This window comes from Eumetopias jubatus, unplaced genomic scaffold (assembly GCF_037043125.1).
Source record: "Eumetopias jubatus isolate StellerSeaLion01/CBP00866 unplaced genomic scaffold, mEumJub1_p1.0 scaffold_4, whole genome shotgun sequence".
In the NCBI taxonomy this organism is placed as follows: Eukaryota; Metazoa; Chordata; class Mammalia; order Carnivora; family Otariidae; genus Eumetopias; species Eumetopias jubatus.
In genome coordinates, this window is record NW_028274810.1 from 110,316,198 (window position 1) to 110,329,532 (window position 13,335).

At 55.5% G+C, this 13,335-nt stretch overlaps 1 protein-coding gene across 4 annotated transcripts in view; it reads left to right on the top strand.

Moving 5' to 3' along the window:
- SLC45A4 (solute carrier family 45 member 4) overlaps positions 1-13,335 on the top strand; it is a 74,240-nt gene that overhangs the window by 42,488 nt on the left and 18,417 nt on the right. Inside the window, exon 1 of one of the 4 annotated variants that reach the window (XM_028105709.2) lies at positions 10,294-10,401. The exons of the other annotated variants lie outside the window; for them this stretch is intronic. Coding sequence (XP_027961510.1) covers positions 10,356-10,401 — 46 coding nt within the window. The 5' untranslated portion in view covers positions 10,294-10,355. Of the gene's footprint in view, positions 1-10,293; positions 10,402-13,335 lie in introns of those variants that run through there. 4 annotated transcript variants of the gene reach the window in all.

The following is a 13,335-nucleotide window of genomic DNA, read 5'->3' on the forward strand; positions in this document are numbered from 1 at the left end:
GCACATTCATTTCTTCTCTCTGTCCTGAGGTTACCATCCTGCCACACGTTTTTCTGTTTGTAATCCTGTGCTTTATCGTGCATCTTTAAAGATGCCCTGAGACGGTTCCACGAGACTGGGGCACGGCTGGGAGCTCTTCCGGAGAGTTGGGGATGGTGGAGCATGAGCGATGTGGGTCACTCCTGTCCGTACTCGTCATCCCTGCGTTTCTGCTCTCACGTTCCGTACCCAGGAAGGTATGCCAGGGGCCCGAGGGTGGACAGGATGCCACGTCTCTGCCCGTGTGGCCTCTCTCTGGCGGTGGAGGCAGGGGAGTGACCCGACCAGCTAGAGCCACTTCCTGTGACAGGAGGGAGCAGTGTGGCCGCAGACCCTCCGAGGGGGACACCCTCCTTGTGTGTGTGGGGGGGGCGCTCTGGGTGACAGTGTGGAGAGTGAGCAGAGGGCACTCGGGGAGACAGGGGCTTGGCAAGTTTAAGAAATGAAGACTGGCTTTGTGGCCAGACCTCAGGGAGTCCAGTGGCAATTCACTTTACCAGACATTTATTTTTTTTGTCCCTTCAGCATGGAAGGACTTGGGTTTGGCACCACAGTTGAGGTCATTACAAATGCAGTCGTAACTGTAAGTGGGGTGGTTACAGTTAGAAATGGAGTGCCGTTGTCCAGTTTCTAGACCACCTCGTGGTTATGGTGACAAATATGGGATTCAGAAGCTCTGGTGATCGAGAAATAGGTTGTTCTAGAAGTGCAGATCTGAGGGTGTCACCTCCCAGATTTTCTTTGTGGTAGGTTATATGTATTAAGGCTTAAAACCCTGGTACTGACATCTCTTTGGAATGTTTTACTTTATAGGTTAAGAGTCTCAACTTCTATACAACTTAGCACGTTTCCTGGTTGGGGTTTGAGTATTTAATGTGCTACATGAGACTAATACCAGTTTTGGATAATCTGGGATAATAAACACGAGTATTTTACCACAGAGCATAAATGCATACGCTGTGTACTGACGGTAGCTTTGGAAAGCCACGGGTGTGTCGGCTGCATGCACACCTCCACAGACACTGACTGTCGGGAGGAGAGGAGGGTGCCGATCCTTCCCCCTCCCGGAGCTGGGATCCAAGGAGAGGCTCACCTTGTGTGTGCGGCCCTCGGGTGACACCGCAGGGCTCCCCAGGGAAGAGGCCTTTAAGAACTAGGTGTTACCGTCAGCACCTTTCTTGACCCAAAACGGAGCTTCCTCGTGGCCCTGGGACGCCCTGGGTACACCTGCTTCAGTTGGGAGCCCCCTGAAATCGAGTAGGGACCAAACGTCTCTAGTGGCCCAGTTGACCTGCCGGGGAGAGAAATGGGCATTGTGAAAACTTGGGAAGTGTCTGGCGACACTTTCAGCTTTAGCATACTTGGCCGTGAGCTGTTTTGTTGTCCTGACAGGTGGAAGCAATGGGTTTTGCCACAGCTTTGCCCGGTCTGTGGTCCTAAAGCCACCCATTGACACAGGGGCTGTTTGTCTTTGCTGTGGCTGCTGGGCTGTGTACCACGCAGAGCTGGTAGGTGTCGGGCCATTGCAGCTTCTGTCCCCCCAGCCCTCTGCACCGGTCTCTAAACTGAGCCTGGCCCTCCCTCCATCTGGCCTTGCAGGTCAGTGGTGTTGGAGGACCCTAAGTCAGTCACAGGGCCTCTGGACACAGAAGGAAGACATGGTACCCTTTGTTCCACAGCCTCCTGGCAGGAGGACAAATCGGGCAGAGGTGGCTGGGCTCAGAGGATGGACTGAGTGTGCAGGGGCCTCCAGGGGAATACTGATCTCGATGCTTGTGGGAATTTTTGCTGGGGTCCCTAACACAGCATGGAGATGGGAGAGCTCGTCCCTTCCCTGCTGGCTGGCCACTGTGCAGAAGGCCCGGTTGGCAGATTCGGAGAGTTCTGGAGTCCTCTCTTAGGGAGATGAAGTATACACCGTGATGAGGAATGACCTGCCATGTGATCTTGGCAGATATGAGAGGGGGTGAGCTGTTGAGCTCTTGCCATCTCTGGGGAGCCGGGCCCCATCAAGGGGACCCCAGAGCATGCCTCAGCACCCAGCGGCTGCCCTGATTTGCTGAATCTCCCCATCTTGAGCACCCTGACCTTCCTAGGTCTTTTAGGATTGACGTGATTTTGTGGCATACTGACGAGTAGTGGCTTTCTAAAAATGGACGTTCTGTTTAGTTGAAACAATTATTTTGTAATGCGTCAGTAGACTGCACAGTTTCTGAAAGCTGGCCAGCCAGATATGCTTGGCAGATGTTGGGTGCTTCAGGAGACTGTCCCACAAGGACTTGGCTCCTCTCTTGGGAGAGCTTCCTATTGCCTGGTCCGGGACCCAGCAGCCTGCTGTATACGCTCTAACTCTTCGGCCACATTTTAGGGTACATTAAGCAATGACAATGGGGACCCGTATTTCGGTTGCAAGTCCCCTTCCCAGGGTGTGTACGTGTGTCAACTCAGCATGGGGATGGTGGTGCCCGGGCCTCGCAGGTTCCAGTGGAAGGCAGTGTCACCAGTCTTCCTGGCCAACCCGTGAGCTGAGTGGGAGTGACTGTGTGAACCAGCAGGTGGGTGGCCCCAAATTGGGGCAGGTGCCCCAGGTGACAGGGCACCTGCCCCACACTGTGACAGGCACCCTGTCAGCTGGGGCACCTGCCCCACACTGTGACAGGCACCCTGTCAGCTGGGGCACCTGCCACACACTGTGGATCTCCAGCAGGTGACAAACCAGTTAACTTTTGTTCTTACGAAAGTTGTCTTCCTGGCTCCTGGTACGGTGGAGTATGGTGGTCTGTTCTTGGTGCTGGATTCTACAACTATAGTTGCAGCTTTTCCTCCCCCCGCCCCAAGATTTTTAATTTATTTATCAGAGAAAGGGAGCGAGGGAGCATGAGTGGGGAAGGGCAGAGGGAGAGAGAGTATCCAAGCACTGAGCAGAGAGCCCAACCTGGGGCTCAGTCTCATGACCCCAAGATCATGACCTGAGCTGAAACCAAGAGTCAGATGCTTCACTGATTGTGCCTCCAGGTGCCCTGTGCAGCGTTTTCTTCTTGTGCTGAACGTGCTTTGTAGGCAGCAGTGTCGAAATGCCCTGACCGGGACCCAGCCCATGCATGGCGCACTGTCGAAGTCAGCTGGGCTGGCCTGTTTGCAGTCCTTGGCTGGAGAAACTCAAAAAACAATAATAATTCCAGAATATACTTGTTTTATTCTGTAGATTCTGTTCATTGCACAAGTGGGATCGTAAGGAAGAACCCGGGTCTTTCAGTTTCCTCCCTACTTGTCATTCGTAGCCATGCAGGTTGGGTTTCCTTTCCCAGTAAACTCGGGTCCTGGGGGTTTATTTTTGGTTGCGCACTGGTCTTCGGTGATCCTCAGCTAAGTGTTGCGTGTGATGATGAGCAGACTTGGCAGGACTGGTCTGTTTCTGTGCTGTGGGGGTGACGGAGCCCATCTGTCTTCGTGTCACTCTGGGAAGGACAGGGCCTTGCTGCCTCCTTTCTCCTCTGACCCTGGAGCTGACCTTTGCTGTCGGCTTGGGCTGTTGCTCTGCAGCATCTGTTAGGGTGTTCCACTGCCAGACGGGATCCTCAAGAGGAAAAGTTTTGGTGAGTGCCAGTTTAAATCCAGACAGTCTAAAGTGTGCGTGTGTGTTGTGTGCATGTGTCTTGCACTCGAGTGAAGTGTGCACTCCCTGACGGGTAAGTGTAAAGAGCACCCCAGCACCCATGGCCACGCTCCCCATGGGAAGCTCGGTCACAGGAACGCTGTCGTCCCTGCTTTACCTGGCCAGGTGGGGACCTGAAGTCAGGTGTCTCGATCCTGAGTGACCGCCTCTTTTTCTGAAAGGAGCCTTTAGACTAGAAGCGAGTGTCATTTCTTGGGGCTGGAGAGGATGCTGCCAAATTTGCTGGGCCCAGGAGGCGGCAGACGAGGTGGAGGGGTGGTGCTGGGGCCGTGTCCTTTCTTCCTGGCTCTGGGCCCCAGGCCTCTAGCTGGCTGTAGAGGCATGGAAGGGACACCGTGCTCCGTGGAAGATGCCGCTAGCAGTCCCTGAGCACTGTCCTTGGAGCAGGCCTAGCTTAGCCCGTAGCCTGCGCCCACCATTCTGAACCCTTGTTCACAGGGGAGGCTGTCTTTATTTATTTTATTTTATTTTTTTTAAAGATTTTATTTATTCATTTGACACACAGAGATACAGAGAGAGAGAGCACGAGCAGGGAGAGAGGCGGAGGGAGAAGCAGGCTCCTCGCTGAGCCGGGAGCCCGATGTGGGGCTCAGTCCCACGACCCTGGGATCATGACCTGAGCCTAAGGCAGACGCTTAACCATCTGAGCCACCCAGGCGCCCCGGGAGGCTGTCTTTGAATTTGAAATTGATTTTTCCTTAATCGGTAGCATTTCCACCAATTCAAAAGTCCCGACTGTCCAGATGGTGAGCTTTCCATCCCTCTCTTGCTGCCCACTGCCAGGTTCATCCCCAGAGGCAGCCAGTTTCTTGTACCTCCTTCCAGAGACTTCCTACCGACAAGATACAAGACAAGTGGCTTTGTGACTTGTCGGTGTCCCCAGTAGCAGCTCCTGCAGAGCATCCAGAGCAGATGAGGATCCCGATTCCAGGTCAGAGCAGAAAGCCCGTCTGTGCTGGCATCTCTGGTGCCTGCCTGGTGGCCCCAGCTCTGCTCTGTGGCTGGTCCCCTGTGCCTTCAGAGTCCCTGCCCATCCCTTCCTCGCCTGTCTCCTCCCCCAAAAGGGTCCAGTGAAACCTTTGTATTTTGTCTGACAGTTTCTTACGCATTGGACCCCCATCCCATGTATTGAACAGATTAGCTTTTGGAGGGGACTTCTAAAACTGTGCTCAAAGATTGGAATAAAGGAGATCAGAGGGGACACCTCCAAGTCCGGGTTCCAGGTTTGGTTTTGTTAGTGCCAAGGCGGCTTCAGCCCTTCTCCAGAGAAGACGCCTCCTGGGGCCGCCCGCCTGGGTGGTCTGAGGGCAGAGGGGGGCCCCCTTTCCCCGGAGGTGAGCTTTCCGTCAGTGCCGAGTGTGGGCCTGTGTGCGCGGGGGATCTGGTGGTGGTGAGCATCAAGTGGACACGTGGGGTCACTCTTCAAAGAAAGCCTGTGGTGGAAGCACCTGCCCCCGAGCCCTGGAGCAGCCCTTCCTAACGAGCAGACACCTCTCCTGGGCCTGGTCCAGGGGAGCACCCCTTCTTTGGGAAGGAGAAGTCCGTCCGCTCCCCACCCTGCCCCTGGTTTCCTCTTGGTTCAGGGTATATCCTCCAGGGAAAGGAAAGGAAAGCCATAGAAAAGAGGCTGCCTTGTTGCGGTCTCTCAGTTTGACTAATGAATGAGAACTGGGTTTATCTTTGTAAGATCCTAATTCATGGAAAGAGTTCGATTTCAACTTGTCTGCTTCATCCAGGATGCAGGGTAAAGTTTGTGTGCGTTTGGGGCTTGTCTATTAAAAAAAAATCCAGATTTTTGCCCCTTTTCCATTTCAGCTTAGTGTGAACCGGGATTCCAAGGCTATGATGTGTTGTTACTTGAAGCTCACCTTTTCTTTCTGTGGGAGAAGCCTACCCTTGAACAGCCTGCCATAAAGAAAACATTCGAAGTATCTTAAGCGCTCGTCACTTTGCTCCACTCTCTGGATTGTTCAGGGAGGGGGATGTTGCAGGCCGGGCTGGCAGGGGCCTCGAGGTGAATCCTGCATAGGATCTGTGCCCTCTGCGAGGGGTGGGGGTGGGGGGTGGGTTGCGGGCCTCGCCCTTGCCCTGCAGCCACTGCCTGCTGGTGCAGCTGACTCTGGATGGTGGGAAGTCCGCAGGGGAAGTCCGCAGGGCGCAGCACCTGTGAACACAGTCTCTGTGAGTATTGAGAAACAGGGTCACGCTGCATCCGAACTGGAAATGCATCTGGTGACTCAGCGTGTGCGTGCGTGTGTGTGTGCACGAACTCCAGAGGTGCTCCGTCTCTGAGCACAGGTACATCTCCTCCACACTCCTGGAGGGAGCATGGGTGGTGTTGACCAGGTGACCTGTTGTGAGGTCAAGGTATTGTTTTTCCTGCAGGATGCCTCTAACTTGGAGCTTCCAACACGTGTGTTGAGATCTGGGCAGCAAGGGCTGTACGGTGTTACTGTAACTCACCTTGCCTGGGACGTGGCAGGTGTACTTTCTGCAACTCAAATGCTTTTGACGTCTTTCTGGGAGTCCCCTTTGTGTACGGTGACGCCGTCAAAACGGTCCAGTGAAACCTTCGTATTTTGTCTGACGGTACTGATCCTCCGGGGCCTTCTGCAGATAGCACCCTTCGTTGGTTTTCCTGTTTTGAAAAAGCAGAGCCAGCAGCTAGCTACCCCGTTTCCTCTGGGCAGGAAGCATCCCCGAGGCACACCTGCCCCGCTGTCTCAGTATCTGCCACGCTGAAGTGGGCCCTACAGAAATCCACTAGGGCCCTACTCGCCTCGGGATCCAGACAGTTGAGCCCAGAGACATTAGATGAGTTGCCTCTGATGCCTGGCCTCTTGCTTCTGCTGAGGTGTGGCTCCCCTGGTTTGCAGAAGGCACACAGGCTGGGGCAGGAAGGGAGTGGCGTCATTGAAGGGAGATTTCAAAGAATCACGTGGCCGTGTTAGCCTGAAGAAGCCATAGCTCAGGAAGGCTGGAGGCCTTGTCCCTGAATGCCAGGAAAATGGGCAGGTGGCAGAGGCATGAGCTTGTGTCTCTGGGGCCCCAGAGCCCAGGAGCAAGGGACAGATCGCCCCGCTTACAAGTGACTGCGTACCCGTTACCCACACTGAGGTGATGCCCTCCGGCCCCTGGGCACGGGAGGCCCACCCCTCAGGCAGCATGAGGACCCTCAGTGTCACGGTGGCCGGGGAAGCCCTGGGCAGTGTGTGGGAACCTCCCCTGCACGGAGGGTGTCATTGTCTTGGCCGAGAGCAGGTTGGAGTTTTTGGATTTTAATTCTGTATTTTCCCTCTCCCAGTTTTTCTCTAGCAGCCGAACATCAGGCCTGGCATGGCTGCCTCCCCTGCAGGTGGCTGAGGCTCCTTTATCTAACAGTTCTTCCCAGATCAGTGGAAACTGAGGCCCTACAAGCCTGGGGAAATTTTATCAGCAGGCTCTCTTGGGTGGGTTTCCCCCAGGACCCACCCGTCCTTCCTGGCACTTGGCTCAGCCCTTAACTTATCTTTGGTTGCTTGTCTGCAAGGCCCCAAGGGCAGGGGCATGACTGCCCTGTCCCCACGGTCTGGGTATTGTGCCCAGTGTGTGCATCTAGCATCAGGCCTGGTTTTGGGGGGCGGGGGGCATGCTCAGACTGCTTCCAGCTGGGCGGTGGGAGCTCCATAGAGCGAGGAGGCAGGTGTACCCAGCAGCATGGGCCACAGGGCTGGGCCTCCAGACTGGAGGTACTGAGTGGGGGAGGGGATGGTAAATGTCCGAAATTGGATGGGCCCTCGAAGACATGCGTCTCAGTGAAACAGTCCAGATGCAAAAGGACAGATCCTGTTTGATTCCACTTCTTTGAGGGACCCAGAGGCATCAGATCAGGTTCATAGAGACCCGAAGTAGAGTGGTGGGACCTGGGGAGGGGGGAATGGGGAGTCAGTGTTTCATGGGGACAGTCTCGGTTTTGCAAGATGAAAGTGTCCTGGGTGGACTTTGGTGATGGCTGTGCAGCCACGTGAATGTATCTGATATCCCCAAACTGTACACTTAAAAATGGTTGAAGTGGCCAATTTTACGTTACGTATATTTTACCAGTTTTCAAAATGTGAAAAAAAATAGGATGGGTCCCACAAAATATCCAGCTAAACACTGGATTTCCTGCTGACGCGAGACTAAGGAAGCCCGAAGGGTGCCACATGGCCCGGGCTTGGAGTCAGCAGACTGCCCGCCCGCGTCCAGTGGGAGAGAACTCTGCAGCCCGCAGGCATGGTGTGCGAGCCCGGGAATCCTGCCCGGAAAGCCCACCGAGGTCAGGGGACCCTCACTGCGCCGCCAGAGCACTGTTGGCATTGACCGGATGACAGGCAGCATGCCAGGAGGAGAGGCACACACTTAGGAGTTTGTCAAAACCTCCTGAATTTTGACCAAAATAATTGAAAAAATCCGTGTTAGACTGTTTTGTTTGGATTGGGAAGTCTGGATTTCCTTGTGTTTCAGATCATTGTATTTTAGAAACAATGAAATGTCAGCTGTACTCCTTTTTCCCAAGGACTTACGAAGCCTGTTATTCTTCCATCAAGCACTGACTGAGCACCTACCTGCTAGGTGCTGGGCACGGCGCCAGGTGCAGCCGCTGGGTTTAGAGTGGAGACGGAGAACGGGGCATGTGACTAGAACAAGTGGCTGGGGTGCTGGGGTGTGGGGGTCGGTGCGGACTGCAGAGCCCTGGGTCCAGGGATCAAATGATTCCAGACCAGGGAAGGCCTGCAGGGAGGTTATCTATCCAATAAGCTGGCCTCGAGGGTGTGCCCTGTGCTGGGGGCTCTGCCAGGACCTGGGGGAAGGTTGTGACGGGTGGTTGCGAGAAGCAAAGATTAGGAAGGACAGTTACAGTACTGGCTGTTGGCTGCTGTTGAACTCGAGCCTGGGAACAGCGAACAAGGCAGAAGGCTATCCACCTGGGCGCAGGAAGGGGACCGGAAGTCAGGAGGCTGTGTTTGTGGAGGAGGGGACGCTGGGCCTCCCTCTTGCAAAGAGTAAGTTGATGTCAGTGAGTGAAGCAAGGGTGAGTCAGCACATTCTAGACTGCGATGTCCCAGGCAGAGGTGTAGGGGAAAGTGCGGCCTGGCCAGTGGCAGAAGGGCAGGAGCTTGCTGCAGAGTGGTGTGAGCAGAGATCTGGCCTCCGGTAGGCAGGGATCGATCATAGGAGGTGTTACGTGCCACTCTAAGGAGGTGATTTACAGAGAAACCTGGGCAGTTGTGCCTTTTTTCAATATTGAGCATTGGTAAAGCAACATGTTTTTAGAAGTCTTAATAGTAAGCAATGTACTGTAGCAGTTTCCAGACTTGCCAGATTAGTTTGCAAAATTGTGGTGACCAAACATGAGGCACATGCACACTTGATTAAACAGAAAAAATTATGTCAATTATTCCTGCAGACAAAGCTCATTTAACTGACGATGAAAGCCAAAAATGAGTTAAATAAATTGTAACAAAACATTACGAATATGTTTTGAAATTATAAGATAACCAGCCAGCCCAGACTCTTGAGTATCTGCATTTGGGGTGACCTGTGGCACCTGTGTGCTCCCGCCCTCAGGTGAGCACAGCCAGGTGGCTTCCTGGCTCCCCCCAGAAGGGTGGTGTTTCAAGGCATAGATCCAAAGGCATCACTGTGATTATTTAATATTTTCTGTAAACATGTATCAGAAATAAAATTAGAATCCCAGAGAGGTTTTTTTCAATGATAAACTTTAGAGCAAACGCTCTTAACTTTTATCTTAAAAACACTCGGTATAGAATGTGTCTACCCGCAAGATATTTTCCAGATGATGGTAATTTTGTCATTAAAAAAATCAGCCATTTAAATCTTAACATGTTTTGATGTGTACAAAACATGTACACACATAAGTTATGTAAATAGAAGGTCAGTAGGATTTGTCTTGGGTGCAGTATACGTTGTCTGCCCTCCATTTAGGTGAAGAATGGATATGGGTGTATCTAAATGCTTGTGAAGTATTTTGGGAACATCACAGACAGTGACTTTAAGACACTTCAATTTAACATTGAGAATCTGGATTAACTATGTTAGAAGTACTGTATCTGGACGGGGGTGAGTCGCAAAATGGAAAACGGGGGACCTGGAAACCTGAGTTTCAGTTTGAGGTGGGAGGGGCTGGATTGGGAGAGAGTCCGGGTTGAGGTTGGGTGAACCGGCTTGGACAAGACCCTGGGCCTAGGCAGAAAGTGGCCAGAGCCCTGGAGGGTTCTGCCGGCAGGAGGTGGGCTGGGTGGAGGGGGCGGGGAGGTCTGACCTTGCATCAGTTCAAATCGGATTGTGTTCTGCTTGAAGTTCCTTTTAGACATACACCTGCTTACATTTTGCTGTCATTTAAGAACATGACTAAGGAGAATTGCGGCCTGTTTTGATGGTAATTGTTTGGACCCAGCAGCAGTTTTGCCCTGTGCCCCACACTCTTCCTCTTCCGCTGGGCCAGCCCCGGGGAGGCCTGAGCTCTGAACACTTCCCCATTTTCACACCAAGCCCCGCCCCCCCGCCCCGCGGCCTGCTGCCTGTCGCTGGTGCAGGGCAGCGTTCACAGGGTAGCAGAAGGCCTTTGGCTCCCCATATTCTCCCACCTTGCTGGATTATGCCAGCAGAGCAGAATGTAACCACAGCCCGGCCGGACTTGCAGGGTGGGTAGACGCAGCAGCGTTGCAGGTTGCAGGGGCTGTTCTCTGTGTCGCTGCGACTCGACACTTGGGAATTTTATTTTATTATTATTTTAGAGATTTTATTTATTTGAGAGAGAGAGAGCAAGCATGAGCGGGGGAGGAGGCAGAAGGAGAGGGAGAAGCAGGCTTCCCGTGGAGCAGGGAGCCCGATGCAGGGCTCAATCCCAGGACCCCGGGATCATGACCTGAGCCGAAGGCAGACGCCCAACGACTGAGCCGCCCAGGCGCCCCCTGACACACAGGATTTTTAAATGGGCTCCTGGGCACCTGCTGAAGCTTACTTGCTCACCTCCGCGAAGAGGGGAGTGGTGTCCAAGCAGAGGAGAAGACACCTGACTGGTGTGGGGTGGGACCCTGGGCCGCGCCCGGCTCTCACCTCCACGGGGCTGGTGAGCAGAGCCTGAGTGTGCAGGTCCCCTTTGCTGGGAGGGGAGGCGACCCGAGCCCTCCTGTCCTCAGGGAGGGCACACCAGCGTTTAGAGGAGGGGACACGCTCTTCAGCAGCTAGTCCTACAGCCACCACAAGGACAGCCGCTGGGAACCTAAGCTGCTGGGAGGACGGGTCAGAGCTGAGCCTGGTATGCTGAGTGGGCCAAGGAGTACCAGCCCTCCTGGGGCGTGAGACCACTCTGTCAGAGCAGTCACTTCGGGCCCTAGTCATGGCCGCATGGAGGGGAATTTTCTAGAGGCAAGCCATCGGTCTGATCGGGACCAAGGGCTCAGGTAGAGCTGGCATGTTTCCTGACTGGTTCTGGGAGCCTTTCATGGTGAACGGCAGCTGCTGGTGGGGAGGCCAGGTCCCGTGGGACGCTGAGGGTGCTAGCAAAAGGCAAATGTCACAATGGGGAGGGACCTCACACCAGAGTGTGCCTTCCACACTGGCCCTGGGCCTCACCTGCTACCTTTCAGTCCCCCCCGAAGGTCCCGGGCGAGGCTGTCCTGTGTGGGATGCAGTTTCCTATGGTCCTTTTCTTCAAAGCAGTCTGCCTCCTGCTTGTACTGGGCCTGAGGCTGCAGCGACGCTGCCGGGGTCCGGGCCTGGACTGCTGGGAGGGCCGCAGAGGGCACGGTGGCCATCCCCGCCTGCGAGCTCAACGTATGGGCCTGTGATGATGGTGCGTGCCAGCAGCAGGCTGCTCTCGGGGACCTTCGGGGTACTTCTCAGCCTCCTGTGAGCGTCTTGTCCCAGCCATCTGTCAGCCTCCTCCTCGAACCCCACAGCTTCTTTCAGGCAGCCCTCCCTGTTCTGCAGTCGAGGGGAGCAAGGCTCCGGGAGGTGGTGGACCCGCCTCGGCATCCTCCCTGGCGCAGGTGCCCGCCAGAGTGCCTGGTCCCCATCGTCCGCCTGTCTCCCTTGCAGCATCCCCACCTCAGCGTTCTGCTGGTTTCTGCCAGGAAACAAGGAAGGTGTCAGTGTCCACATTACCCGGGCATGGAACTTCTTAGGTGTCTGATTTCACCAGGAAGAAGAGGTTGTGGAGCCCCGGTGGGGGGCCCGTGAGGTCTGTGATGGAGGATCTGAGAACATGCTCGCGGGGAGGGGGGGCGGTGGGGGGGAGTGGTTCCAGAGGCAGGGGCTTGGCTTCAGCCCTGCTCCTCTAGACTCCCACGCCCGGCATGTCTCGCTGTCCTCAGGACTGTCTGGGAGCTGCCCTCAGCCGTGTTTGTGACTTGAAGTCCATCCTGTGGGGGCATGGGCCCCGCCAGCCAGTGCCAGGCACCTGAGCGTCTCCGTGTGCGCCTTCCGGGTGAAGGGCTGGGTGCTCGCTGGGGGCCCGTGTTCTCTCGGGGCAGGTGTGGCATGTATGTGGGAGCTTTCTGGTCCAGAAATCAAGGGTTGTGCTTCTCGCCTCCCAGGGAGGCTGACTTCAAGGAGTGGGCTATGACCTACACAGTGTGGACATCCGGCCGGCCAGCTTTTACGGTCCCCTGTTTCCTGAGAGCACATGGACGCCCAGAGAACTTTGTTTTGATCGTGTCATTGAGCTGTTGGGTTGTCCTCCCAGTGTTTTAAACTCCGTGCCCACTGAAAGCTTGACAGCACTATGGCCCCAGTGACGCAGGGAGGGAGGCTCGTGTGTGGAGCAGCCCACGTACCCGGGGCTGAGCTGTGTGCACGTGTCTTCTTGTTGAATCTTCAGAGGGCTCACCTCTGTCAGCGTGTCCTCGGCCTCCGGCTGCAGAGCCCACGCGGCTCTCTGGTGCTCAGTGGGGCCTGGCCCCATCTCCTGGGGCTGGAGGCTGCTTGCACCCACTGTGTGCTGGAAAGGCTGCTGGGGTCTGGGCCGTGGGGCCGCCGCCTAGTGGGAGGCATGCTGCTCTCCTTCTCTCCCCAAGGATTTGCTGAGGGCCTTCTGCGGCAGGCGGTGGAAATGCCCCAACAGACGGGTTGAGATGGCGATTGGCGCCATGGCGGGAACGTCTGAATGATGAAGGGAGCCACCCCTGCAAAGATTGGCGGGGGGGCTTCCATGCAGACACCGGGGTCCGTGAGCCTAGGAACAGAAGGTCGGGGGTGGGGTCGCTGGAGCCTCGAAAGGGGCGAGAAAGGGGGTCTGCTATGGGGCCGGCCCCGCCAGCTCGTGGACCTCGTAGGCCGGGGGTTGGGAGCTGTGGCAGCTGGTGAGTCCAGGACATCCACTCATTTAGGGTTTTGGAAGGCTGCTGGCTGCTAACCGGTGGGTGGTGGGAAGACATGGGGAAGCAGGGGACAGTTGGAGAGGGCTGTTCTGTTGCACTCCTGTGGAAGTGCAGCCCTTTGAGGGCTCGAAGGAGCTGGAGGCACTGGGAGACAGAGGGCGGGGTGGGGTGAGGGGTCTGGGCAGGAGGCCCTGGGGGGCGCAGTGGTGGGGGGGCACAGAGCTGAGCTCTGGGGCCCGTGGGGTGGGAGGGGAC